General features: G+C 58.5%; 2 protein-coding genes across 19 annotated transcripts; both read right to left on the reverse strand.

The window, feature by feature from the left end:
- Positions 1 to 103: 103 nt before the first annotated feature.
- Positions 104 to 11627, reverse strand: USP19 (ubiquitin specific peptidase 19). 15 transcript variants are annotated; one of them, XM_029243801.1, is made up of 27 exons: positions 11486 to 11627; positions 9714 to 9976; positions 9415 to 9450; positions 9115 to 9243; positions 8895 to 9028; positions 8519 to 8818; positions 8186 to 8402; positions 7899 to 8055; positions 7713 to 7784; positions 7482 to 7597; positions 7159 to 7373; positions 6880 to 7075; positions 6668 to 6801; positions 6401 to 6559; positions 6206 to 6316; positions 5609 to 5719; positions 5423 to 5524; positions 4519 to 4659; positions 4305 to 4423; positions 3949 to 4086; positions 3523 to 3836; positions 3307 to 3417; positions 3002 to 3218; positions 2766 to 2918; positions 2504 to 2664; positions 2244 to 2422; positions 104 to 586 (listed from the first exon to the last, which is right to left on the reverse strand). In XM_029243801.1, exons 2-27 carry the CDS (start codon positions 9838 to 9840, stop codon positions 470 to 472), a joined length of 3966 nt encoding a protein of 1321 aa, XP_029099634.1. In that variant the 5' UTR covers positions 9841 to 9976; positions 11486 to 11627; the 3' UTR covers positions 104 to 469. The 15 variants fall into 15 exon arrangements, with proteins under 15 accessions (XP_029099634.1, XP_029099633.1, XP_029099631.1 ...); XM_029243800.1 differs by having other exon boundaries at positions 8519 to 8821; XM_029243798.1 differs by having other exon boundaries at positions 8180 to 8402; positions 8519 to 8821.
- A 196-nt stretch (positions 11628 to 11823) lies between these two features.
- Positions 11824 to 27554, reverse strand: LAMB2 (laminin subunit beta 2). 4 transcript variants are annotated; one of them, XM_029242405.1, is made up of 35 exons: positions 27350 to 27554; positions 25637 to 25810; positions 23813 to 23952; positions 23252 to 23337; positions 22962 to 23134; positions 22737 to 22872; positions 22582 to 22655; positions 21988 to 22176; positions 21834 to 21897; positions 21394 to 21596; positions 21184 to 21304; positions 20658 to 20846; positions 20275 to 20454; positions 20041 to 20153; positions 19696 to 19775; positions 19474 to 19606; positions 19119 to 19277; positions 18914 to 19041; positions 17035 to 17167; positions 16656 to 16848; positions 16435 to 16578; positions 15957 to 16188; positions 15710 to 15873; positions 15405 to 15629; positions 15101 to 15318; positions 14901 to 14997; positions 14438 to 14810; positions 14154 to 14338; positions 13839 to 14080; positions 13411 to 13759; positions 12873 to 13080; positions 12654 to 12795; positions 12394 to 12570; positions 12143 to 12302; positions 11825 to 12072 (listed from the first exon to the last, which is right to left on the reverse strand). In XM_029242405.1, the coding sequence occupies exons 4-35, from the start codon at positions 23334 to 23336 to the stop codon at positions 11936 to 11938; spliced, it is 5406 nt and encodes a 1801-aa protein (XP_029098238.1). In that variant the 5' UTR covers position 23337; positions 23813 to 23952; positions 25637 to 25810; positions 27350 to 27554; the 3' UTR covers positions 11825 to 11935. The 4 variants fall into 4 exon arrangements, with proteins under 4 accessions (XP_029098239.1, XP_029098238.1, XP_029098237.1 ...); XM_029242404.1 differs by lacking the exon at positions 23813 to 23952; XM_029242406.1 differs by lacking the exons at positions 23813 to 23952; positions 25637 to 25810; positions 27350 to 27554 and adding an exon at positions 23430 to 23637 and having other exon boundaries at positions 11824 to 12072.
- Between the last annotated feature and the right edge of the window lie 95 nt (positions 27555 to 27649).

The following is a 27649-nucleotide window of genomic DNA, read 5'->3' on the forward strand; positions in this document are numbered from 1 at the left end:
CACACACACACACACACACACACACACACACACACACACACACACACGTTGGGAAGGGGAGGTAGTCACAGCACCTGATGTATTACAGTGACTAAGTCTGCTTATTTGTCATTTATTTTTAAAATATATTTAAACAGCAGCAATCACTTCCAAAATGCAAAAAAAAAAATTACAATTTTTAGAATAAAATTATAATGTTTATAATGCGAGTCAGAAAGAATTGAAGGTACAACTGAGAATCAAATCACGCAGCACTGGGCATGGCTAGAGAAGCCAAGGCCCACTGGCTGGGGGGGGTCAAGTTGACAAGAGGTCCCAACCAGTGAGGTTTCCACCCTCAAATCATACCCCCCCCCAACTCCCCATTGACGAAGCCAGTGTCCTCTAGGTTAGAGAAGGAGAAGCGTCAAAGAGCTGGCCCTCTGTGGGGGATCCCCCAAACCCAGTCCCCCCACCAGCCAGGGACCTGCTAATCGACCTCCTCCATGTTGCTGTAGGTGGGGGCTGGGCGGTCCACAGGGGGGGCGAAGCGTTCAGGGGCTGTCCGCGTGGGGGCCACGTCGGGGGCCTGGCCAGGGCCTAGTCCCTGCAACAGAATATGAGGACAGGGGTTGGGGGCTGCCCAGTATGCCGCCTGGCATCCCGGGGGTGCTGGCTTGGAGCCCTGGCACCCAAGGGAGGGCCCCAAGGCAGGCGCAGACAGCAGCGGCATTGAGACAGAGAGACGAGATCAGCCTGAACAGTCTCACTTTATTAACACTTTAAATACAGGAAGCTGCTTGGGCAGGGCTAAGCCCCAGGCCAAGGGTAGGAGCAGCAGGACAAACGGACAGACAGCTGGACGGGATACCCACCCTAAGATGCTCTGCCCCTGCAGGAGCCACAGTCCCCACCCTCTCCCCTCAGATGCACACACTGAGGCCCAAGCCCAGAGTTGGTCCCCACCACAGCGGCAGGCATGGCCTGGTGGGCAGGTAGGTAGGCCAGCTCACAGCAGCTGCCTGCAGGCAAGCTCATCTCCAGGGACTCTGGGATACCAGAGGATAGAACACGTTGAGCACGAGGGCCATCAAAGCTGCCACGGTGCCCAGAACAAAGTATCGGAGACAGCCCTCATCTGGTGTGGTAGGGCCACGTGGCGGGGGGCCCACCCAGTCCTGGGGCCCCCAGGGACCCAGGGGCGCAGGCCCCTCGGGTACCGGCTCCTCCTCGGCTTCCAGCTCCTGCCAAATCCGGGAAGCCTACGGCGTGCGGAAACGGCCATCAGCACCCAGGGCGAGGGTGAGGGGGTAGGGGGACCCAGTGTCCCCAAGACCCCTGGCCATGACAGTCCCGCCCAACGTAACCGGTGCTAGCCCCGTACATCCCAGGTCAAGTGGCAGAGTGGTGGACAGGCAGGAGCCAAGTGGGCCATTCGCAGGGTTGTCTAGATGGAGAGCACCACAGTGGGCGAATCTTGATGGCATTTTGGCCTCAAGAAGCTCCCCTATCGACATGCAACTTCCCCACAGGGGTGGGGTGGGGGTGGGGGTGAGGGTTAGCTGGTCAGTTTTTTAGCCCAGGCTTCCCACAGAGGAGACTGGCTCATGGAGGACAGAGCTGCCAACTCCAGAGTCATCTCCTGGCTCCCGCCCACCTACATCCAGATCCTGATCACTGTATGAGTCTGAGCATAGCGGGTTCAAGGGAGGAGAGGACAGCAAGGAGACAAGTCCAGAAAAGAGTTTCGGATGTGCCCACCAACCAGGCCTATGGCATCCCGTGTCAGTAAGAGAGACAGAAGATCCTGAAGGCACAGTGGGGACAAAAGCTCACCTCAGAGAGGGTGACGGCCACATTGGCTATGGCCTGCTGGATAGGCCCTGTCCTGAGTGCACATCAGAACACAGGGATGATCACAAGTGAGGGTCTGTGGGCTAGCATGTGGGGAGTGTGCTGAGGGAAAGTTGGGAGGTGTCAGGTACAGTCTGTTCACACCACTGTACCCAGTGAAATTTGGAGCAGCTACTTGGCCCGTAGCCTATGCACACACCAATGGCAGCGTGTTGCTGTGTGTGTACCTCTGTAAGTGTCCCTGCAGCCTAGGAATCGCTCTAAGGCTTTGATGTAAGGGAACCCTGTCTGTGACTCTTAAAAATCCGAAGGTTCCAGGGGCCTAGGGCTGTAGGAGAGGAAGCTGTGCCCTACCCCCACCCATCTGTGAGTTGGGCCCCACTAGCCTGAGCAGCCTCCCCATGCCTCACCTGGCTGGCAGCAGACTCAGCTGCAGGGCCTAGGTCTGGGTGGTGTTCAGAGTGACCTGCCCGGGGGGGCCTCTCCACAGGAGAGTTCCGCCGGCGGTAGAAGAGTACATAGGCATAACGCGTCACGACCTGGCTCTCGTCTACCGTTGTCACCGTGCTGTCATCAAACAAGCGCCAGCCTATGGCAAGGTGGGAAGAGTGTGAACATACCCTGCACCAACACCCCTACCATCTATCCTGCTGGCTGTGTGTGCCCTCACCCACGTCGCTGCGCTGGCTGCTGCGATCATTGGGCAGACGTGCACAGGCAGTGTAGTGGCCACCGATCATGCCTCCATAGTGGTTGATGACAGCATACAGGTCATAGCTGGGCAGCTGCTCCTCTTTCTGACCGATACAGAACTTGCTCAGGTCCAGGTTCCTGTGGTACCAGCCAGAGAGAGGTGAGACAGTCAACAGGTGCCCTGGATGCCGACCTTGGCCCCCATGCCCTGACCACAGTCACGAGAGCCCACTGCTCACCGAACAGGGAACTCCACCAAGTCATTGATCTTGTCACGCCAGATGAAACTGCGAAAGGAGAAGCGCTTGAGCTGCACGATGAGCACATTCGGCAGGCGCCACAACAACAGCTGCTTGGAGGCCTCGCGGTGTTGTTTGCACTGCGGGCAGTACCTGACAGGGGACAGAGGCGGAGTCAAGACTGACAGACCTCCACTCCACTCTTCCCCACTACCTGCCTGCTGCCCTGTCCTCACCAAGCCTCCTCAGGTGCCAGCACCTCAGGCCGTGTAAAGAGGTTCAGACACTGGTCCAGAGTGAAGTGGCCAGCACGGGCAGCCTCACCAGCAGAGCCTGGATCCTCAGCACATTCCAGCTCCTTGGAGGCTACCAACACAAACTCCTGCAGGCGCTCATTGTTCCGCCAGACTAGAGCCAGGCTGCAGTCATCACCCAGCTCTAGTGGGGTGTCTCCTGGAAACGGGCAGGGAAGGGAATCATGCAGCTGTGGAGAGCAGCCAGCCCAACCCATGCCAGGGGTCCCTCCCACGGCCTCAGACACCTTTGTCCTCTAGCCGCTGCTCTCGGTTGGATGCATCAATTCTATAGATAAAGAACTGGGGTGTGTGGGAATTCATGGCTTCACTTGGGTGTTGGTACCCGGGCACAGCAGCTGTGAAAGAACATGATAATCAGAGCTTTCCTGTCTACCAGAGCCTAAATAAGCTTCCTCCAACCTCCCCTGCCCCAGCTCCAGAGCCTTTCACCAGACTTTTACCTTCAGGCCGGGACACCCTCTCACCAGCAGGCAAGGAGCCAATTTCAATGGGCCCACTGGCCAGCATCTCAGAAGAAACTCCACTGGTGCTGGGCACAGGGCCCCGATCAGGGGATGCCCAGGCCCGTGGGACCCCTGTGTCCCCCTCAGCCACAGGGGTCACCATCTGGAGCTCCGGTGGCTGAACAGGGTCCCTGTCATTGTCCCCAGCCTCCAGGGAGCTAGTGGACAGCAGTGTGTTGCAGCCAGGGCCCGGGGACTCCAAGGCCATGCGGCCAGGCTGGAAGGGTGGCTGGAACACACTCACAGAGTACCTGGTAACAGGCAGCAAAAGCAAGTAAGAATCCAGACCAACGTGTCCGGCACCTCTGCACTTCACCCCCACGCCCCACCTACCCCACCTTAATCCAACCACTGGGCACTTACCGGGCATATCCCTCTAGCAGCTGAGCAAGACGGGCATATGTGAGGCGTGAGGCAGGTACACTAACCAGGAAGGGGTAGCCAATGTTCTCAGGGCGGCAGAGGCCCTTATGGTCAGGCCAATGGGTTTTTTGACAGAGCCTGGAGAGAAGGAGGAGGTAAGACTAGGGCCTTAGCCACACCTCTACGCTAGGGCTAGACCAAGGAACTGGGTATGCCAGCCCTGCCTCCCCCAGGGTCTGGTAGAGTGGGGTGGCAGGTAGAGGGCTTAAAATATATGTGCCTTTATGTGGAGAAGAGGTAGGGCAGCAAGTGGAAGGTGGAGAGGAGGGACGGGGGGAGACCACGGGAGTCCTCACTGGTTGCAGTAGCCCACGCGGTAACAACGGGTACAGCGCTTCAGCTTCTCATCCTCTGACTGCTGCTTCCGCTGGCAGGCTGCACACTTGGAGATGGGGATGCTGGGCACCTGGGGGCGCTAGGGTGGGTCGTTTGCCTCAGTGAGGCCAGGGCAGGCAGGAACGCCTCCCTCCCCCATCAGGGCCCTGTGCCATCAGGTTGGCCCCCACTCACCTGCTGCACCTCTAGCACCACCACCCGCTCCTTAGCCAACTCTGGGGATAGGAGCTCGAAGCAGAGGAGCGTGTCGGAAGGTGACACAGTGTCCAGTGAGTGGGAGGGCAAAAACACACGGTGGAAGCGATTCTTAATCACCTGAGGACAGAGAACACACAGATCCTATGTGAGGACGAGCCCTTTCCCTGGCCCTGCCACAAAGCACAAGATGAAGATATGACCTTGATCTTGGGTCAATGGGGGCAGGGTTGGGGATTGTGGCCCAAAAGAAGTATATGCCTCTGCTGGCCCCAGCCTCAGTGCCCAATGGAATAAGGAGCCTGGTGCCTCACAGAGCATGAAAAGACCAGGACTGGGGCAGGTATCAACCATACCAGCTCTCCACACCAAGGGCCTCTACCCGGCTGTCAACCAGTGGGCCCTGTTGAGACTGCACCATGGTTACTATGAAGGGGCCGCATTCAAGGAGGCATCTCCCTACCTCTACCCCCGAGGTAAAGGACACTACCAGGCAGCAGGCTAGGAACCTTTGGGGAAAACCGGCACACAGATCTGGGAAAACAGGAGGGAGAAGCAGAATGGATGGAGAACGTCTATAGCTGGTGGATGGCTAGTCCTGCAGCTCAAGCTCCTTGTCTGAAGAAGGAAGAGCAGCTGGGGGCCAACAACAAAAGGGGGAATAAATCCAGATGATGGCTGGGAACTGAGAACACCTCAGTTACATAGCCCAAATGCCTGGTTTCAACCATGTCTCAACCAATAGCACCCCACCTGTCTTTGTGCAGTCACATGCACGTTTGTGTGTACACATACAGATGCTAATGATCGTACACACGTATCTGCACGCTGCAAACACAGACATGTGTCCATGCGCGTAAGAGCCTTGGGAAGACAGACACACCTCAGCCAGACGCAGGTTCTCAGGCTTCACGTGGACACTCTGAGACAGGGAGTCCAACACTTCACTTGCACTGGAGTTCTCCTTGCTGATGCTCACCAGAAACTGTGGTGACAAGAGTACAGAGTCCATGGTGGGAGGTAGGCCAGGGTCTCTGTGAAAGCCTAGCAATACGGGCTTACTTCTCACCTTGACGGGCTTGCTGTGGGGCTCCCGGGCAAAATAGAAGATGGGGAGAACCTTTTGCTTCTGTGGCAAGGGCACCGGCAGGTACAGGAACGGGTCAAAAGTGATGGAGACCTGCAAATGTACAGTTGCCACTGGGTGGCCACAGAGGGAGTGGGGGGCAGGAAGCTTGTGCCCTAAGAGCCCAATCCACGCCCTTGGATGGCTCTCAGGGTCTCACAGCCAACCAGCAAATTCTCAGGCTTGACAACACTAGATGGACGAGGAGAACCATTAGGAGAGAACAATCCCTCTTTCTGGTAGTTGAGGCCTTCCTCAGCCAAGCCGCTTTAACCATCTGCCTCTCATGTGCACACCTTGTGCCTTTCCAATCTTACCCATCCCCACCCCACCTTACATCACCCAAACATCACTTTTACCTCAGTCAGGAAGCCTACCAAGCCTGACCTCTGCAGCCCACACAGGGCCTAAGGCCTCCCCCTCACCTTCTTTGCCCAAATCTTGCCCTGCAACACCTGAAGATGCACATGCCTCTGACCCCATTCTGACCAGGCTAGCTAGGACAAGCTGGGGGTGTCTTTCTAGGAGAATCCGTCACACCTTTGCGCACACGGGGCACACCAGCTTCGACTTGTACTGTCCCTGAAATAGGTCCACGATGAAAGAGTCATTCCTCATCTTGTGCCGCTGCCAGGCTTCCTCAGCTACCACCTGAGGAGCAGAGTGGTGAGAACCGAGGAGACCTGGGGACAGGGACGTGCATGAGACATGCCCACCTCCGCCCCCAACTCTGACCTCATCAGGTCGCCCATCTGAGTCCACAGTCTCCGTGTAGGGCTTATTCTGAATACGGTTCAAGTCCTCGTGCAGCCCATCCAGCAGGAAAGCCATGAACTCCTGGGCATCGTGCTGTGCATAGCCTGTGAACTGGCTGGCCTTGCTCGCCACAATGGCCTGGAAGCAGGGGCAAGATGTGAGCATGGAGCCCCAGCACCTACAATGCACCCAGCTGGCTAGCCCTTCCCACCCTCTCCAGCCAAGGTAGGAGTGGCCACAGATCACCTTCAACTTGGAGGGCTGGAAGGCATGGTGGGTTCCCTTCCACAGCGCCCGGAGCAGCACAGCAAAGCCGATGGCCAGACGCCCACCAGTCCCCAGTGGGTTGTTGTAGTTGATCTCGGCCTCAAAGGAGCGGTCTAGGGACAGCAACCAAGGAGAGGTGTGAGCAGGGGAAGATATCCCCCATCCCCGGGGCTCTAAGCCCCCGTTCTCACCGTGGAAGAAGTCCCGCAGCTCCCGAGTATTGGACAGAGACTGGATGACGCTGTTCATGAAACAGGTGTTGCCTAGATTGACAAGGCCAGTGAAGCCCGGCAGACACACCTTCTTCTCTTCCTCCTCCTCTTCCTCCACGCTGTCTCCACTCACCGGGCTGTGGGGCATTGGAGGCACCATACATGTGGGCTTGGGCTGTGGGAGCAAGAGGGGCATGAGAGAGCAGCCCTGGGTCTCTCCAGCCTTCATCCTTGGCCCTCCCCACCAAGGATTCTCACCGATGCCAGGTGTGGCTCTGGCTTTGGGGCTACATGCTCCATGGGGGTGCGGGCTGCCACACCATCTAGGCCTGTGTCCTCAGATCGAGCCTTGGGTTTCTCCTTCTCCACAGCCCGGGCTTCCTCCTGGCCTGTCAGGGGGTGGGGGGTACCTCCCGGTGGGGCTGAATCCAGAGGGGTTGGACCTGTCGGCACGGCTACCTTTGCACCACCCACTGCACCTTAAAAAGGGGGAATGGTGGGGCTGGTGGTTAGCAGCATGTGGCACGGGGTGGGGGTCTGGGTCATGAGGACTGGGCAATGAAGGGAGCTCGTGTGCAGACCTCGTGTAGCTGGGGCCTCCAGACCCCCCCAGCGCTGACTCTGCCGCTTGTGGAGGCAGATGTCGATGCGAGAGGCCGTGAAGCAGAAGGTGCACTGCTCTGGCTCGATCAGGTTCCTGCAGGAAGAGGCTGAACTCAGAAACTTAGGTGGAGGGGATGCAGGGCTAGATGGGTCAGGGGGATGGAGCCCAGGGTGGGACTTGCACAGTGGTGGGGCCGGGCACCACCCACCTGAGCTTCACCTGCCAACGGAAGATGGTGTGGGGCCCACAGCCCGGGTGCAGTCTCAGGAAGTTTCCGTCCCTGTAGAGGCAGAGCAGGGGCAGAGGGCAGGAGAAGAGGCAGGAGAAAGAACGTGAGACGCACTATCCTGCCTGAAGCACACTGTCTGCCCTATGTGTCTGCCCACCCACCCACCTGGTCTGGAAGATAAGCGTGAAGTCCTGCTCGCGGAAAAGCACTCGAGATGTGTCCCTGCAGATTTCCTTCACGTACACGTGCACCACCACTGAGTCCGGCCCCTTCTCATACGAGTCATTCTTGACAAATGCCAGGTTCACCATGGACTTGGGCTCTATGTTGAGACCACATCTCAGCACCACCCAGGACAGGTTCCAGCCTGTTCCTACTCTACTTCCTACCCACCCACCAACCTTGCAACCCAAACTAGAGCTCTGCCTGCCCACCCCCAGCCCCACCTTTACCATCCACCAAGGCTGCAGCATCTGCTGCCACTGCCATCTCCTCTTTGGAACGATCATCTTTCTCAGAGTCTCTGCTCCGGGCCATGACTGGGGACACTGGGTCATTCCTGGGGGCTACTGCCTTCTTTCCTGTCAAAAGTGCTAGATTCTCCTCTGAGCCCAGGAGGCAGGTCTGGGGGTTCAGTGGTGGTACACGGAGCTGTTCCTCCACCTCAGCCTGTTCATGGCGAGATTGTGGGCAGGATCAGCCCTGGGTCTGGCAGGCAGCCCCCCACTGCAGTCCACACCCTTCCCCCTCACCTCCCAACTCCCAAGCAGGCACCCCACTCTCACCTGGGTGGCTGGCTCAGCCAGGAATTGGGGGGCATCACCCCGGGGTCCAGGGCCATCTCTGGACCCTTCCCCCTCTGGCCCTCTGTGGAGATGCACAGCCCTCTTGGCACTGGGCCCTGCTTGGGCCCCAGGGCCAGCCCCTGCGCCTACCTCACCACGGCCCTGGGCCCGCTTCTGGTTCCGGGCCTCCTGCTTAGCCCGGCGGGGCTCAGGGCCTGGCTCCAGGGCAACAGGAGACGGCTCCTGCCCATTCTCCTGGCACCGCAGCCCTGGCACCAACTCCTGGGTCCCAAGAGGTTTCTTCTGCCAAAGATACAGCAGTCAGGCCCTGTTAACTACACTGAGTATCCCTACCCTACTCTGCTCTGCAACTTACCAGGAGAGAGGGCCACGTGAGCAGAGGCACCTTCTTGGGCAGTGACAGCTGCAGGAGGCCACCTTTGCGAGCCTGCACTTTGGTGCAAGAACTTTCTATCTCAGCATAGAAAATACCACCCCACTGCCGACCACCTGGCAACAGAGTGGGAGGAGTGAGCTGAGGTAGGGGATATCAAAGGATTCAAGTATACTGCTGGGCTCAAAGCAGATGGACATACCTGGAAGCCGCACCACACAGTCTGTGTCTGTAAAGGCAGCATCTACCTCCTCCAGCCGCAGGGGACCGGCTCCCACACGCAGCTTGACAAACACCTCATCAGCACTCTGCCTCCAATCAAGCAACAACTCTACAGAGGGAGTGTCAAAAAGATTGTGAAAGTCTCCATGAAATTTTGATGGGAGTAAGCAGGTACCAGACACCCAGCCCTAATGCAACTGCTCTAGATAACGGCTATATCCCCAGTGCCCCCTCCTCTCCCCTAGCACTCTATCATCCAAAAGGCTTATTCATTACTCACCGTCTTTGGTCGGCTCCTCCCGAGTGAATGCTGACCCTGACAACAAAGGAAAGAACAGGGAAAGGATGATGGACAGGCAGCCTCCAAGACTATAACATCCCACCAAACACCATCTTTAAGACTTCAGCCAAGTACCCCAACTTCAAAACTGAGGCTCTACCCAGCCTGCCATTGGTCCTTCTCTCAGCATCAGACCAGGATGGAAGGAACAGCAAAAAAGTCATCTCCCAATCCCCAATCTGTATGCTCAACAGGAAGGGAGGAGGGGAAGGCCACAAGCACTCCGGGAATGCCACTACCACCTCTCCTAGGATCTCCATCCTTGTTCTCCTGGTTTGCTCGATCCTTCTGCTTCTTCTTACTGGTGGCCTCCTCCAGTCCTGGGGGCCCTCTCCTTGGGCCTGTGGTGCTGGCCCCGCCAGACATCTTGAGCCGCTTGGGTGACAGCCAGAGTGCCCCGGGGTCGGCAACGGTGTCTGGGTCAGGGCTACGGCGCTTTCTTCCTGGCCCAGCTATCTTGGCAACTCTTTGTGGACAAATTCTCCAGCAAGGAACTGACAGCCTAACGAGAAGGGGACAAGTGATCACTACCAAAGCCCAAAATTTGCTCCTTGGTTACACCCAGGGCTCAGCAACCTGGGACACTTCTAAGCCTATGGTGAAATATCTCTCTACTACCTGATGTAGCCCTAGATACTCTCAGACTATTCCTAAGGCGGAATAAATAACACAAGTAGAAGCAACCACTTCTGGCTGAGCCTCCTAGATGCCTGCCATACAGACCCACAAAGAGAGAAGCCTCACTGAGGAGGTGTCAGGTCAAGGCAGCCATGGCCTGGGACCAGGCTCCTCCAATCTGGAGAGGAGCCATAGCTCCAGCCCACAGGGCTGGCACACTGAGCAGGGTGCTCACTTTTCCTTCACTCTCACTGGCTGCTTAGTCACCACCCGAGAAGTAGGAGGAAGGCAAGAAAGGAGGAGACAGACAATTAAACAGCAGGAGGACCAGGCTCTGTGGCTGAAAACAGGCCCAGCCCAGGTGCTACCACTGCCCAGGCATCATCTCGAGGTTAAGGAGCCCCACCTGCCACCTGCCAGTTCCCACCCTCCTCTGAACTTGCTTCTGTGCACTGCTTGGTTTTTGTTTTTGTTTTCTTACATCTGGAGAGATTCCCCTCTCCAGCTGCTCTCCTATGCAAAGAGGGGCCTGCAAAAGCTAAGGTGAAAAGGGTATTCAGATGTCACATTTCCCTTTCAGCAGCATCTCTGCCTCAGGGTGGGCATGCAGTCTGAGACTGAAACAGGCATTATCCCTTTCCTTCCCATGTCCACCCCCTCATCAGCTCTTAGCCAGTTTCCCACAGACCCACCAGTGGATTCTGGGCTGTTTCTCCATCCAAAATAAAGTTCTCAAAATTGAGATAAGGGTGGGGATGAACAAACCATGGATCCAGGACCCCTGGCAGGCTCAAGCATAGCCTGAGACGGTAGTAGGACAGACAGTGACTAGTCTGTGTTCCCCAGAGTGTGAGTGTGTGGGAGTGGGGAGCGGAGGTTTGGCGGGGGACGGGGGGATTCTTCTACGGGTCAGATGTGGGACTGGTGGGCTGGATCTTCAGTGACGACAGGTCCAGAATCGAGGGGTGGACATCTGCTACCTCTTTGCTCCCAGGCCCCAGCTGAAGGTCGCGTCCCTACCCTCTCCTCCTGGGACGTTGAGGAAGGAAAGGGGCTGCCTAGAGCCCCAAGGTGGCCTAATACGGCCGCGCGGGGTTACTGACCACAGACCAGCGCCCCGGCCGGGCTGCGACCCAGCTCCAGCCTCCGAACCCTGGGCCCGCCACCACCTCCTCCAGGAAGCCGCCCTCGCTCGCCGCCAGCCCTCTTCGAGACGGCAGGCCGGCCACAGGCTTTAGTGTAACGGCCCCGCCTGCATCAGTGGGCCCGGCACGCCGCAGGGCTCGAGGGGCGGAGACTGGTACGGCCCGTGACCTTGAACAGGTCGCCCTAGGCCCGCGCCTCGGCCTCCCCGCTCCGGCGAGACAGGCCAGCAGCTGCCAGCCCCACTCACCGAGCTAGGCCGCTGCAGCCAGCCCTCTTCGGGCCCTGGCAACCCGCTCTCGATTCCGGTTCCGGCGTCAGGTCGGTTCCGGTTCCGGCGCGCCCCTCCCCCGTCCCGGCGCCGCCGCCACCACGGCCTCAGCTGCTTGTTTTGTTTCCACTTCCAGCTACGGCCGCGGGTGCCTGAACGCAGAGCTGGTGACGCACTTCCGGCGGGAGCAGCTCCGGGGCGGGCCAAACGGAGGAGGCGGGGCTCTGGTGCTTTGGCCTCGGTGGGGCCCTGCTGGTCGCAGCTTCTAGGTTCCGCCCAGAGACTCCGCCCTCCCCAAATCAGAGTCGGTCACACAGCGGGGATTCACACTGGTTTATTGGGGGCCTTGCCAGGCTGGGGACTATTCCATGCACAGGCAGTAATAAGTGCGGGGCGAGGCTGGGGACTGGGGTAGGCCTCGGGTAAGGGTCACTGGCAGGTGTTGTAGATCTGGACCTGCAAGTTGATGGCTTGAAGCACACTGCGCATCCTGGCCTCCAGCCCGTCCAGCTGAGCCGCTTTGCCCTCCAGCGCCCGCTCGTTCTCCTCATAAGTGCCTTCCAGCTCTAGGAGAGACAGGTCTCAGATGAAGGGTCCTTCTCCCAGAGTCCCACATCTCTGGCGTCCCATCCTCACCTTGCAGCCGCTGCAGCTTGTCTTGAGCAGCCTGCAACAAGCCGCGAGCCTCATCCCGCAGTTGTTCTGCCCGTGCCTGTGCAGCCAGCACACCCTGGGCCTTGCGCTCGGCCAGGGCCCTCACTGTCTGGTACTGGTCACCTAGTGGGCCCTTCAGCAGCTGCAGACATAGAGGTCCGGGGCAGGGTGGTGGCCCAGTGGAGGCCCAGCCTCTACCCCCACCCCTTCCAACTGGCTCTGCCTCAACCCACCTGTTCAGCTTCCCGGGCACGACCCTGGGCACTGCCAGCTGTTTCTTCAGCGCTAGAGGCTGCCAAGCTATTTCCTGCTCGCTTCAATTTCAGAGCCTCCAGGAGACCATCCAATTGCTGAGCCCGCTCACCTGCAGAGCTCAATGCCTTCTCTGTATCTGCCATCCTCTCCTGCACCTGCCACGGGTGGGCCTAGGGTTAAACAGGTTTATGCAGCATGCTCACAACCTTGCCCCACTGATGTCCCAGGGAGACCACACCTGGTGCAGGGTCTGCTCTGTGTCCTGTGTGTCAACCACTGCCCCCTGGATGGCACCCTGAGCAGCACCCTGTGCCCGCTGGGCCTCCTCCAGCGCTGCCTGTACTGTCTCTGCCTTCTGTTTCTCACCCTCAGCCCGGCTCCTGGAGAAGAGAGGGAATCAGGACTTGCAAGTATCAGAACTAGGTGTCAAGGATGGGGTCCAAGGTTGGGGTCAGACCGTGCCCGCTGTGCATCCTTCAGTAGCTGCTCTGCCCGATGCACGTCTCCCACAGTATGCGCCAGGATCGTGTCCACATCTGCCAGGCTCCGGACCCGCTCTGCAATCTCGCCTGCCAAGTGCCGGATCTGCTCAGGTGACGCTGGGATGGAGAGCTCTAGCACCCGTGTGGCCACCATCTCAATGCTGTCAGGATCAGCCCCCTCCTCTATGGGGACACAGGCAAGGGCTTAAGGACACAGATTCCCCAGCACGGGCATGGGGACACAGTCTTGGGGTATGGACTCAGGGACCACACATGGGGTATGGATTTGCTAATAGGCATAAGGATGTAACCACAATGACAGGGACTATACATGGGACATAGATGCAGGGTCGTGGACTTGGGGACTACATATGGGCACGGGCTCAGGGTCCAGACACCCTGAGCCCTTGCCCATCTGTGGTCACAAACACAGGTACAGTGCAGGCCCTGACCCAAGTATGAACACAGACATGGGGGAAACACCACATGGCCTGGGCCACAAGGGAGGCTCACGGCTGAGGAAGTCCTTCACACTCTGGATAAGTTCCCGCAGTTCCTGGTTGGCCTGTTCCACCTGTCCCCTGGAAGCATTAGCCTTGTCCAGGGCTGCCTGGGCCCGCTGCTGTGCCTCGCCTGCCTGCCGACGGGTCTCAGCTACCTGGCTGAGGATGCCACCACCTTCTGCCAATGCCCGCTGCAGTTCTGCCTGTGTGTGGCGGGCCCGACCCAGCGCCAGATCCGCCATGGCTGCTGCCCCACTGCAGCTGAGGCCCCCACAACGGGGCTGCCCATCCTCGTCCCGACAGCCAGCACCCCCGCAAGGGCTCGTAGCACAGGGTGCATCTCCCGGGGACCCACACACCTGCCAGGCACAGAACAAGTCAGGGTCTGGGGGAAGGAACAGCCACACCCATATGTCCCACCCGACACTTGTGCCTCACCAGTTCATTTATGCCTGTCAGGCTCAGGGCATGGGTACGGGCAGAGAGCTCGCCCAGTGCCTGCTGGTTGGCCATGTGCTTGTGGTTGAAGTCCTTCTTTCGGGCACCCATCAGCACCTCTGTCCGGTGCCGTGTGCCTGCTGAGTTGCTCACAGGGCTGGGCACTGTCAGGGCTGACATGTTGGCACGACGTTCTGCCTCTGCAGACAGGCTGTGGGCATGGCGGATGCTGTCATAGGCACCTAAGTCGGGCAGAGGCAGGCAGTCAGCTGAAGATCAACCCTGATCCACCCGCCTAGTTGACCAACAACTCACCCAGGAAGTTTGAATGCTTGAGCAGGTCCAGATGCTGGTCAAGCTGCCGCAGTGTGAGATTAAGTGCAAGCCCGTCTCGCTCTAGGCTGCTTAGTGCATGGTTGGCATTGAAATTCTTGTCCTGCACATCTGTGAGCTCTGCTTCCAGCTGGGTCAGGTGCTCAGTGGCCTCCCCAATTTCACGCCTGCATGGGGTGATGAGGAGATATTATTTATAGAGACTTCAGCCCTAATGCATCGGGCCTCTGCCCCATCCCACCATGTATCCTCAGGCCCGTCCGCACCGCAACTCCTCTGTGGCCTCCACGAGCTGTGCAGTGGAGGCAGCTGAGGCGTTACGGGCACCGACAATCCCCTGCACAGTGCCCAGCCTCTCCTGCATGTGCCAGAAGCTGCTCTCAAAGGCACCCAGCACACCCGTCTGCTGCAGCTCCTGCGCCCACTGCTCCAGGCGCCGTGTACGAGCAGCCAGGTCCTGTACCACACGGTCCCAGTCCCCGAAGCATGCGTGGCAGGGGTGGCAGGCAGGAAAGACGCCCGAGAAGCCACGGGCACACTGGTCACAGCGCACGCCAGACATGCCCAGGCGGCAGCTGCAGTGACCTGTGGAACGGTGACACTGAGGTGTGTCTATCCCACGAGGGTCACAATCACAGGCTGCAGGAAAAGGGAAGACCACAGAGTTAGGGCGCCAGTGGGGCATCCTTGGAAGTCCCCCATCCACCCTGGCCCCACGAGACCCCTTACCGCGGCACTGCAACCCAGGGTCTCCCCAGTGGAGCTCCTGGCACTCAGAACAGGTTCGCCCACCGAAGCCAGCACGGCAGTGGCACTGTCCTGTGAACTAGAGTGGGAACAGGGCAGAGGTCAGTCAGAGGCTGAACCCTCAAGACGTGAGGCAGGCAGCTGGCCCCATCTCCCCAGGGATCCACAGGAAGGTCCCATACCTCATTGCAGGTGGGGCCTCTGGCTCGGCTTGGGTGGCAGGCACAGGGCTGGCAGCCATGGCCACTGGTAAGGTTCCAGAAGTTGGGGGCACAGCGGTCACAGCTAGGGCCCTGGACATTGGGGAGGCATGGGCACTGCCCACTGCTTGGGTCACAGTTGCACCGGTCAGTGGATGGGCACTGCTGGGGATCTGTGCCCAGCAGGTTGCAGGTGCAGCCTATGCCAGCCAAGATGAGCACACTGGTTAAGGAGAGCTGGAGCAGGGAGCCCCACCTCAGCCACCCCCTCCATACCCACACTCACGGTGACAGCTCTGTCGGGCAGCCTGCCCATGGAAGCCAGGCTTGCAGTGGGCACAGTGCGGCCCCTCTGTGTGGTGTAAGCAGCGCAGGCATTGCCCCGAGTGGGAGTCACAGGCATCAGGGTCCGTGGGGTCAATGTTACCACTGCATTCGCATGGTTGGCACTGGCCACCTGGCCTTGATGGGTCCCCAAAGTGCCCAGGGGCACAAGCTTCGCACCGCAGCCCTGCCCACGGTCGGGGGAAGGCGTGAGTGCTCAGCCCAGCTGCCCCACCCTGATCCCACGCCTGCACCTTACCCACTCACCTGTGTAGCCTTCCCTGCAGTGGCACACGATCTGCTGGGAGTACCCATCCCGACGGCAAGAAGTAGCAAAGTGCCGCCGGCTCCCGGGGCCTTCAGGGCAGGGACAGGGCCGGCACTGGCCCCCATATGGCAGCCGTGGGTCCCCGTGGAAGCCAGCAATGCACCTGCAGGGAGAAGGAGGAAGAGCTGTGTCATCCCTGAGCAGCCCGCCCACCCACCAGCTCACTCATAGCTGCTTCAGGCTCACCTTTCACAGTGCTCACCCCCTGTGTGGTCACGGCATCCCAGGCAAGCGCCTGTGTGGGGGTCACATTCGTCTGCATGCCCGTTGCAGACACACGGCCGGCAGTTAGGGAATCCCCACTGGCCACGCTGGCAGCGGTCGCAGCGAAGCCCAAATGCACCAGTTTGGCAGGGGCATTGCCCATTGGTTGCTTCACACAGGCCGCTGAGTGCCCCCTCAGGGCTGCACTGGCAGGCTGGGGGCAAGGCAGAGGCTAAGCCAGGGAGAGGGTTTGAGGGGAGTTTGGGTGAGGTCACGGTAGAAGGTCAGGGAATGGAAGAGAACTGCAAGTGACCAGGGCTGAGAGTATGGGGTCCAAAGCAGAGTTGGAAAAAGGAAGAAGCAGAGTCAGAGGAAGGAGGGAGAACAGTAGTGGCAGCGGGGCAGAGGTGGGGGCGGTGTGTGGAGAGAAGAACAGGAGAGACAAAGGGGCAGGTGATACCTTGACAGCCTGTGGGGCCAAAGCCATAGTAGCCAGGGGCACAGAGGTCACAGCGACGCCCAACCACTGCATGTTTGCACAGGCACTGACCACCATGGGGGTTGCACTCAGAGCTCAGTGAGCCCTGGGGGTCACACTGACAGGCTGTGGGGAGAGGGGACAGGGCAGGTCAAGCTGAGCGCATACACCTCCACCCCACCAGCCAAACCACAGGCACTCACGCAGGGCTCCGTTGTAGACCAGTGTGGACAGGCTGATGAGGAGGGGGGCGCAGGCCTCAGAGGGAAGGGTCTTGCTGGGCACCAGACCCTCCTCGTGGCAGCGGTAGTGTTCAAAGGTGGCACGGCGCTCCAGAGAAGCCACATCACCCCCACTAAACATCTCCAGCACCAGGACACGGGGCAGCAGCACCAGCTTAAGAGATGAGCAAGGAAGAATGAAGTTCAGACCCAGGACCATGCTGGAACTGCCAGGACACTAAGCTTAGCACTGCCACAGACCTGCCTCTTCTGTCACAGACCCCTTCTATACAGTCACCACTACAGGACCCATCCCACAGGCCCTGCCATCTTGGTTGGTGTGGGAGAGGGAACTATTCACCGAGTCAATGAGTAGGCTGGGTCCAGAATAGGGGGCCTCAGGCTGGGCACCTCCTCCTGTTCGCACCAGCTTGAGATGCAGCTTGTAGGAGATGCCAGGCTCAAGGCAGACAGGTCTGGGAAACACCATGTACCTGAGGTAGGCGAGGACAGGTATGGGGTCACCCAGGGTTCCCGTATCAATCATCTTGGGCCTCCCCACCCCACACACAGCAACCAAATCATTGGCCAAGAAAGATACTAGGGCTGGGCCAGGCCAAAAACAGCTGGACAGCCTGACGGAGAATCTCTACAGAAGATTCCCATAAATGTGCCTTCACTGGGATCATCACCTGTGCAGACAGTCTTGCTGAGAACACTCCATACAGCCTTGCAACCCCAGAGCATTTCCCTGGCACAAATGCTTGCCAATTTTCCCTCAATGCCCTTTTTACGCTTCCTCCAACCTCGACCTCCAGCCTCCAGTCACGGCTCCTCTTCACCAAGACTGCATCACCTCCCCTCACCCCAGGTCATTCCCATCAGCCTGCAAACCCATGCTAGGGTTCTTTTATCCCCCCTGAAAAAAATCTTTGCTCAAGATTCGAGTCTCTCCCTGGCTGCTGCTTTGTCTTTGCTCTCCTGACCAACAAACCCCTAAAATTTAACTGTAGTCACTGCCTCCACTGTCTAGCCTCCCACTCCAGGGGAGCTTTTGCCCCCTCCAGCATGCCATAGAGTCAGCCTGTCCCAAGGTCACCAGTGACCTCCATTTAGCCAAACCCAGCGGCCACTCCTCTATTCTTATCTGCTCCAGCATCCAGCAGCATGCAGTGAGGTCAGTGCGCCTTCCTTCCTGAGACGCTCTTCTCTTGGCTTCTGGGACCTTGTGCAGACTCCCGATTTCTCCCCATCCCCCAGCTACTCCCTCTCTACTGGGCTCTAACACTAGAGTACCCCAAAGCTTGGTTCTGCTCCTCCTTCCTTTCTCTGGTCATTTAATCTAGATCCACCTCTTTAGGGGCAAGTCCCAAATTTACATCTCCAACCTGAGCCCTCCAGTAATTCCAGACACAGAAGTCCAACCACCCACTGGCCTTGTCCCCCATGTCTAAGCATCTCAGAACTGCTCCTTCCTATGTCTCCATCTCAGCGAAGAACACATGCCATCCAGATGCCCAAGCCCCAAACCCTAGAGTCACCTTTCCACTTTTTCTCCCTTTCCTAAGCCATCAGCTCTGCCACTGGAACCCTCTGGAAACTTCCTTTTCTCGCCACCTCAACTGCTACACCTGTGTCCAGCCCACTGTCACTTAGCTAACTCAATAGCTGCCAGCAGATCTCCCAGCTTCCACCTTGGCCCTTTAGGTCTATTCTCCTCTCAGAAACTAGGGGAATCTTTGCTAAACATTAAGTCACAGTTGGCAAAATGTCTATAATGGGTACAGCCAGGTTCATTATGCTAGTCTCTGTTTCTATGTATTTTTATTTTTACATGATAAAAAGTTAAGAAAAAAGTGATGAAAAAAGATACATGAAACAAATACTACCCAAAATATAATAAAGCCTTAGTCAGACCAGTTACATCCCCACTCAGAGTACTCTGACACCCTCCCTTCCCCCCAAGGGCACTACCTATCCTGACAATCAGTGGGCTCCCCTTATTTCCTGCCTTGGCCTCTGGAACTTAGACCCCTGAAGGAGCAGGTCTTGTTCTGTCTACTTCCTTCCTCTGACCAGTGCCACGCCCAGCAGCAGCTGGCAAACAGTACGCAGGAGGAGGAGGCACTTGAAGGAAGGAACAGATGAATGAGCAGGGGGGTCTTCCAAGTGCCCTGCAGGGAGCTTAGGGCTGACCCACAACCCCCCACAGTTGTAGGTGCTACCATTAGTGTCCTCACCTGGTGCCTGGTTGCAGAGTCCCTGGGATGTGGTCATCCTTGGGCAGCACGTGCCCACATGGGCTGTGGGCAGATACAGGCCCTGGGCGCTGCACAGTCAGTTCCATCTCTGCCCATTGCTCAGGTACCTAGGGGAATAGGGTGATGGATGAGATGCTCCCACACCCAGAGGGTCAGCTCTGGGTTAGGTGTCACAAGGTCTGACCTGGGGCTCCAAGCGCAGTAGTAGGTCATAGTCCATGGCTCTTGGTACAGAGGCCACCAGGAACTCCAGTGCCTGGCCTTCCCGCAGCCTAACAAAGCCTGGGCCAGTCCAAGATGGAATCCCCCCAGGGGTCACCAGGCGTGCCACCACATCAGGTACCTGGGAAGTAATGAGGCTGGGGGTGTGGGCTCAGGCAAGGCACTGCCTCTTTTGCCACAGCCTGTCCCCAAACCCCAGCTCTCTAGTTGAGGCCCTGCCCGAGGCAGACACCCTCCCTACACCAGGCACCACCCATAACCCTGTCTCTCCAGCCATAGTATCACCCATGCCCTGTCCTTCAACAGTGCCCCCCTACCTGCCCCCGAGCTTCCTCAGCCTCCCAAGTTAGGTGGTCAAGGAAGGGCCGGAAGTAACCAGGCTGCACCTGCTCACAGCGTCGCCCCACCATGTTCTGGCGGCAGTGGCACTGACCTGTGGCCTCGTTGCACCTGGGGAACACATGGTTACTCAAGAAGGATCCCCTTTCCCGCCCAGGATCTTTTCCCACCCCTCCCAGGGCCCCTTATACAGTACTCACTGGGGATCCAGGGCACCACCGACATCACAGTCACACGGACGGCAGCCAAGTAGGTCGTGGCTCAGGCCCCAGTGGCCAGGCTGGGGGAGAAGAGGTTGCTGAGGGCCAGAAATAGACCCCCCTCTCTGCCCAACAGGGAATCTAATGATGGCTCTCAGCCTCTACCACCCCTTGGGGAAAGCATGGCCCCCCGACCACTGGCTCCCACGCTTGGCCTCCCAGACCTGAGGCCTCTCAACCAGGATCGGACCCAAAGCCCTCAGCGCCCACCCAGTGGGGCAGGGACACCACTCCCATCCCTATCCTCTGAGGATAAGTGCAGAACTCCAGCCCCTCCAGTCGCACCAGGCAGCGGTTGCAGCCACGTCCAGTCACTAAACGCTTGCAGAAACAGGCTCCACTGTTGCGGTCACAAGGGGTGCCCCCTGGCACTGTGCCCCGTGTATCACACTGACATTCTGTGGAGAAGGAGACCCATCAGCACTTTGGGGAGCTGGGGCAGTGCTCATGTCCAGTTGGGTCCAGAGTAAGAGGTCAAGGATTAAGGTCAGCACAGGAGTTAGGACAGGAAGCACATACGCTGGCAGCCTAGAGGGTCACTGGCACTGAGCCCAAAGAAGCCATCACGGCACTGCTGGCAGCGAGAGCCCACCACATTTTCTTTGCAGCGACACTGGCCCGAGACCAGCCCCAGTGCAGGATCATCATGGGGATCACAGCGACCACCGTCTTGGGAACCCATGGGGTCACAGTCACAGGCTGAGAGCACAAAGAAGTGCAGGGTTACCCTTATGCCAACTAGCCCAGCACCAGTCATCTCTCAAGCCCCCACCCTAGATTCCCAGTCTGGCTCCACCCTCCATCCCCCCACCCCAAATCCCTGCAACCTGCACAGCAGTCTGGCACTTCAGCTCATACCCCAGGATCAGCCTTCCCTCTCCCGTGTCCAATTCCAGCCTTACAGCGACACACGGCTGGGTCTCGCAGGTCCTTAGTTGGGTCACGGTAGAAGAAGGGTCGGCAGAGCTCACACTGGCGCCCAGCTGTGTTGTGCTGACACCCATCACACACACCTCCACTCACGTTGCCAGATGCCAGGTATATGGCCATGTCGAAGTGGCAGCTGTAGGTATGCCCATGGCACTCACACTCTTGGGAGAGGTGGGGGAAGAGCAGGGCAAAGGCCACTTGAGGGACCATGTCCTGAGGGTAAGGGGCTTAGGGGCCCCCAGTGCCACCTTAGGTCCCTGCCACAGGCCAGAATTTGTGGGTGGGGGTTCAGGGACTTTAAGCCTTCAGCATCATACTGGGCCCCTAACCAGAGCAGACTGTGGCAGAGGGTTGAGGGAGTCCCCAGGGGCATCAAGACCAAGATACCCTTCAGGCACAGCCTAGGTGTTAGGGGCTTAACCAACCAGTTCTAGGTTCTGCCCAGGGCACAGCCAGGCCACAGAGTCCTGGGGCTATGAGGGCCAGGGTCTCACTTACTCCTGCAGGCGTGACTGTGGCCGTCCTCAGCCGGATGCCAGGGCAGATCATGATGGAAATCCTGACACTGCTCACAGTTGAAGCCACGAGTGTTGTGTTTGCAGATGCAGGCCCCATGAACCTAGCAGGGTGGGTAGGCAAGTGGTCAGCACTGTCCAGCCATGCCTGCCCCTGCCCCCAGCCCTACTCCAGCCAGTTGAAGACCCTCACCATGCCCTCAGCATGGGCTGGTGCCCCTGGGGCGGGTGCACACTGTGAGGCGTGTCCATAGCAGAAGCAGTTGCCACGCACAACCAGCTCGTACAGGGCATAATAGTACTTCTCGCGGATCTCCCGCCGTGGGTCAAGCAGGTTGTCCCCGAGCGTGTGTAGCCGTGTCAGGTTCACCCGTAGATTGGTGATCTTTAGCAGGTCTAAGTGGGGGAAAGGGGTTGGGGGCCAGCTGTCCAGGCAGGCTCTTGCTGCCCCATGCCCACCCAGGAGCTGAAGCTGCCAAGGTCACCTTGGGAGACCTCCTGTCTACAGCTATATGAGCTAAATTGGACTTGGCACCTGCCCTAGGAAGCACCCAGAATAGTTACTGAGGCCCCAGATAGTCATCACCAGCCGGACGCTGGGACTGCGCCAGCCTCAAAGAATGGAACACTCACTCTGGATCCATGGGCTATAGGGGTCTGGAATAGGGATTGCAGGGTCCAGCACACGATAGATGACCTGGAAGGGCATAGAGTCATTAGAGACACTGGACCTGCCTCATGCCCGTCGTGCCCCCCTTCTGCCCCAAGCCCAGATCCCAGCCCTCACCTCGCCTTCAGTGGATGGCTCAATCTCTGAATAGCGTGACTCACAGACTACGTCATCCCAGTGCCGTGGGGGAGCCAGTGGGACTCCTGGGAAGTCAGCCCCACAGTCATAGGAGAAATATCTGTACACGTGCCAGGTGCGTCCAAAGTCTGCTGAGCGCTCCACCAGCATGGCAGCAGGGCGAAACGTCTGGGTGGGGAGCATGGCTGATCAGCGGGCACTAGGACCCAAGTTCAGCCCAGGCCCATCAAGAGCCCTGCCCAGCTGGGGCCTGCCCTCAAGCAGCTCACAGACAGGTGGAGGTGACCAGGGGAAGCCAAGCAAGGATCAGGAAGGGAAGCCACCTCTAGTGGGGAGACTCAGCGGTCACGGGGCCCAGGGAGGCAGCGCCTGACCCAGCCTGGGATTGAGGCAGCGTGTACAAAGGCCTGGAGGGGGCAGGCAACAGAAGGTGTGGGAGGTGAAAGAGCCTCCCATCCAGCCAGGGCACAGCATATGAGCACAGGGAGGCTGGGCTGAAGAGCTGGGACTCTGTTCAGGGGCAATGGGGAGCCAAGCAGGGTGCTTCAAGCAGGCTCCCAGACACGCGGGCACCTTGAAGGTCATAATGAGGTGCGTGAAATGGAACTCAGCCTCCAAGTCCAGCTGGATGGTGACCACGGGGACACCTGGGGCAGGAGTCGGAGGTCAGGGACTTGAGGCTACTTGGTGGACAGCCCTGCTCACCCATACCTCACCCACAGCCTCACCATTCTCTGACTGCCACCAGGCTGCCCGGCGCTGTGGTGTGAAGCTGGTAACTACATTCTGGATGCGATGGCTGTTTGGGTTGTCTTTAGCAGAGAAGGGGCGCCGGGAGTCACACAGGAAGCATTTCTTCTCGTCCTGGGTCGGGTCAGGGTCAGGATCAGCGTTAGTACCTCAGCCAGTGGGCACCACCCTAACTCAGCCCCCCACCTCAACTCCAACCACACCTGCAGGTGACTGACGATGCAGTAGGGCTGGGGCCCATGCAAGCCACAGGTGGATGAGGCGGTCAGTCTGTCAGCACGTCCCACCAGCAGGTCCCCTGTGGCGGGGTAGCAGCTTCCCCGCGAACAGCCTGGCACATCCGGGGCCAGGGCCTGGGCCAGGGCGGTGGCCGGCACTGGGAACAGGGGGTCAGCTGGTTCTGCTGCACTCCCACCCCATAGCCCCAGAGCCAGCTACCCCAGGACCCACCATCACATCCCGCAACACCCAGGCCTTCACCAGGCCCTCTCACCGCTCAGCAGCAGGCCCAGTAGAAGCTGCCAGGGCCCAGGCTGTCCCCGCAGGTCCCTCCCTTGTTCCCCTGCGGCCCGCTCCATCCTGAAGAGGAGAGGAATCAGGATGAGGGGGGATGAGAGGTCTGGGGCCCATGCCCATCTATCCCCTCCCTTGAGGTCCCGTGTTGACTCTGCCTGTGTGGGTCCTTGGCCGATTCCCCACTCGGTCCTCTGTCTGTCCGGCGGTCCTTCCACTAGCTCGGAGTCGGGCGACTTTGAGCAAAGTTGGGAAGTACGGCAGGAAGCAAAGCACGGAGCGGATCTCGGGCAGGAGCACGACATCATGCAGAAACCCCCACCTCTCTGGAAACGACCCTCACTCTAGAAACTAGACACAGGCTGGCTCACCTGCAAATCTATATTGTGCCCCCATGCCCAGGTCTGCACAGAGCCAGGGGAACACAGGGTTTGGGGCCCTTAGGCCACTATAGTTAGGGGATGCACCAAGCAGGGGCTATGGCATAAACAAAGAAGAGGAGTCTGATCTTTGAGACCTCAAGTGGCCCATGGAAACTAGCCTTTGTCTCCAGTGTCGTTGGTGCTGTGGAAGTCACCATCAGTTAGGCTTTTCAGTCCCAGGGCTCCAGCATCAGTGGGGAGGTGGAAGGGTGCACTCAAGGTGTCAAGCTCCCCTATTCAGGGATGTGGGATGAACAGCCTGGCCGGAAGGACAGGACAACATACGGGTAGCGCGGGAGATGGAGGAAGGCCATCTCCTGCCCAGGGTCTCCGCTTCCCCCAATCACTACAACAAGTAGGCATGAGAAGAGCTCAGTTTCCCACTATGAAAATGAGTGCTGGTCACTGACAACAGACCAGAGCAGTAGCAAGCAAATCCAGATCTTATGGCTCTTCATCCACTCCGGGCCTTCTGGCCCACCGAGAGCTTCTGAGCCCGGGCTTGGAATGCACGCTGCCCAGAGCCCATGCCCCACCCAGGCCCCTGGGACTGCGGTAGGGATCACGGATTCTGGGGGTCTGTAGGGCCCTGTCGGGGTGGCTTTGAGCTGCCACAGCTGCGCCCACTGTCTGGGGTCAGGTGGAGAGTACCCCAGAGGTGTAGGCCCAGGGGAGAAAGCTGGGGTTCTTCAGGGGAATCATTAGGCTTCACAGGGAGAGTCTGGGCAGGGGGGCAGTCAATCTGCTGGACTTGAAGGGTTGCTGGGAGTCGCACCAGTTATGTGGAGGAGGGGTCTCCAGACACCCGGGGGGTCATGTAGTTAATCTGAGGGGCTCAGGGATATTAAAGGGGGCTCAGAATTGGAGCTCACTCAGAGATAAGGATCTATCAGGATCTCAGGGGCACCTGATGGTCTCAGGAAGTTTTACTTGACGCCCTCCCCCCCACCCCCCCGACACCCGCCGCCTCCCAGTTTCTCAAGGTCAGAGGGCCACTGGAAAACAACATGGTGTCACATAGAGGTCGCTCAGGATCAGCAGGCACTCAGTGGTGCCTCTGGTCTCTCAAGGTCAGGAGATTCCTGGGTCACTCTGGGGTCACTCTGAGTCACCCAGGTAGTCCCAGAGTCCCTCTTACTGGCATCCACAGACAGCAGTCAGCAGGTGGTGTACACAATGGCCCACAGCTGCATGTGATCAAGCAGCTCTGCTGCCTGCTGCTCCAGGGCCCACAGGGTGGTCACTTTCTTGCCCAGTGCCTGCGCATTCTGAGCCAAGTGGCGCTCCAACCCTGGGGATCAGGGTCATCTGAGGCAGGCTCTGACTTCTGGTCCTAATCTCTGACCCTGACTCTGACCCCAGCCCTAAATAAGCTCTAACCCTAATTAACGTTTGACCTCCTGTTCTAGACTTTAACCCCAGCCTGAGCCCTATATGAATCTGGACCTGACCCCTATATGAATCTGGACCTGACCTGCACCCTTCCCTGACCCTCCCACACCATCCCTATAACTCTGACCCTCCCTTCTGACCCTGACCACCCCCCATACCCACCCCACCATGGCCCAGCCACGTACCCTCTAGGCAGCTCTAGCTGTTCTGTGCCAGCTTTAGAAACTCTTGGCCCTCAGCTCATGCCCACTGTACCCGCTCTTCTGCATCTTGCACCGTGGCCGCCGGGCTATGCGTGCCCTCCTGCAACTCCACCACACCTAACTGGGCCACCTGCAATTCCTAGAGCAAGACTAGATCTGAAACCCCACCCCACGTAGACTCTACAGTCCCAAACACATTGCCACCCAAAGTTCCTGGGTTTGGGGGGCAGGGGCTTTTAGAATTGAGACCCTGCCTCAGCCTGGCATAGCCCAGTCCCAGCCTAAACCCCATTTCACACTATTCCAGAGGTGTCCCTGAGACCCTAATGTCCACTTTTCCCATCTCACCTTGCCCAGGCTCCCAGCCACACCCAAGGCATGTGCTGCTCACTCTTCTGCCTCCTGGGCCTGCCACTGACTCAGGGCCAAACAGGTCCTGAGAGCCATAGCTGCACTGGACAGATGCCCAAGGACCGGGGTCACATCCACTGCCAGTGCCACCCAGGCCAGGTGGCCTGCCACCTGAGGCAAAGATTAGGGAATCACAGAGAGGTCACAGCAAGGTAGAGCATTACATGGTCAGGGTATTTAGCACTGTGGTATCACAACTGGTCAAGGATCTCAGGGAAAGAATGGGGATCACAGCAGCCTCTGAGCAAGAGGTGTGAGGGAGCTAAGGGGTATGGGTGGGGTATCACCTCCTGTACACTGGCTTCCAGACCTCGAAGTCTGTTTCAAGACCTGCAGTCCTTGCTCTGCAGCCCTTGCATGAGTTCCCGCCTCAGCCAGCACTCCCTAAACATCCAGCGCTTGGTCCAAGGCCCTGGCTGTACCCTCCCTGAAGGACACAGATGATCAGGCAGTCCAGCATTCCTTTCCTCCCCAACCTCTGACCTCTACCTCCAGCCTCCTAGCCCTTAACCTGGTCTGCTGTGCCTGATGGAGAACACCTTCAGCTTTGGGCAGCTCCTGGCCTACGGCATCTGGCACAGGGAGGGCACCCTGGATCTGATCCAGCAGGAGGGCAATGCCCGCTGCCCCACCCTGGGGGAGGGGCACCGCCAGCACATGGCATGCCACCAGCTCCACACTCACAGCATCTGTGGGGATGGAGGTAGGGATCCTGGATGTGAACTCTGATCCCTGACCCAACGAACTTTGACCCTAATCTCTCACTGACCCTGCCTCTGACATGACTACACGGTGTGCTAGAGGCTTCCAAGAGCCAATTGTTAAATTTTCAGGAATTCTGTGAATCAGTTGTTAAATGACAGGCAGAATGAAATCAGTCACGGTGGGGATTACTGATGCCATAGAAATTGACAAACACTACAAATCAGTTCCTCCTGACCCCCAGGCCCCACTTGTTAAACATTTAGAAGCACACTAGTGCTCCCACCTGATCCCTGGTCAGCCCTGATGAGTATTCCTCATTCTAGAAGGAGTATCATAGCAGTGTCCTGGATGCCCACCTGCCCCTGCCCCTGACCTCAGACACACAAGCAGACATGTACCCAAGAGGAAATGCTGGATGGGCTGTACAGTTGCTTGCATGTGAGCCATGGTGGCCACACCCCAGACCCCCTTGCATGACGCCACATCTCCCAGGCCTGGATTCCCGTGGAGCTTGCAGTGGCCTGGATTTGCTGTTGCTGGCAGGGGTGGGTCAGATGTGGAATATGTCTCTTGCAACCCCATGGCCAAGCCATGGTACCCTGTGACTCCCACCATGCTCTCCTCCACAGCCCCCATGGCTCTGTACCAATTGCTGACGCTGCTCCAAGGCTGTGACTGCCATGTCCAGGCTATAGGAGGAGTTATGGGAGGTAACCAGAGCCCACTGGGAGGTAGGCAGGGTCCCAGGACAAGAGGGAACACCACAGGGTACAGGAACATAAAACAACCGAGGTCCCCGACCCCTAGGGGAATGGTCCCCGATTCCTAGGGGATCCAGTGAGGAATGCATGTCCCAGCGCTCCCATTGCCCTACACCCAGTTTACCCCTAGGAGAGAGTCCTCGCCTTGGCAAAGCCTCCCACAGTGACCCATATCTCCACCTACCACTCCAGCTTTGACTAGGAGCTGCAGAAGCTGAGGGTGATGCCTCTGGACCCTGTGGACCAGCCCCTCAATTTCAGCTGCCACACAGCTGTCCCTCTGGGTCAGCCCATCCCCCACAGCAGCTTCTCTGTCCACCACCAGGCCTCCTGGGCCTGTCCCAGGATGCTGTCTGGTCCTCCAACTGTGGCCACAGCCTGGGCTATAAGCATGGCCTCTTGAGAAAGCAGGGCAGCTGAGGAGGCCTGGGCCTTAGCACCTGCAGGGGATAGGAACGATAGACACAGGGTTGGCTCAGGGCTT

This window comes from Monodon monoceros, unplaced genomic scaffold (assembly GCF_005190385.1).
Source record: "Monodon monoceros isolate NGI ecotype Baffin Bay Population unplaced genomic scaffold, NGI_Narwhal_1 Super_Scaffold_3, whole genome shotgun sequence".
In the NCBI taxonomy this organism is placed as follows: Eukaryota; Metazoa; Chordata; class Mammalia; order Artiodactyla; family Monodontidae; genus Monodon; species Monodon monoceros.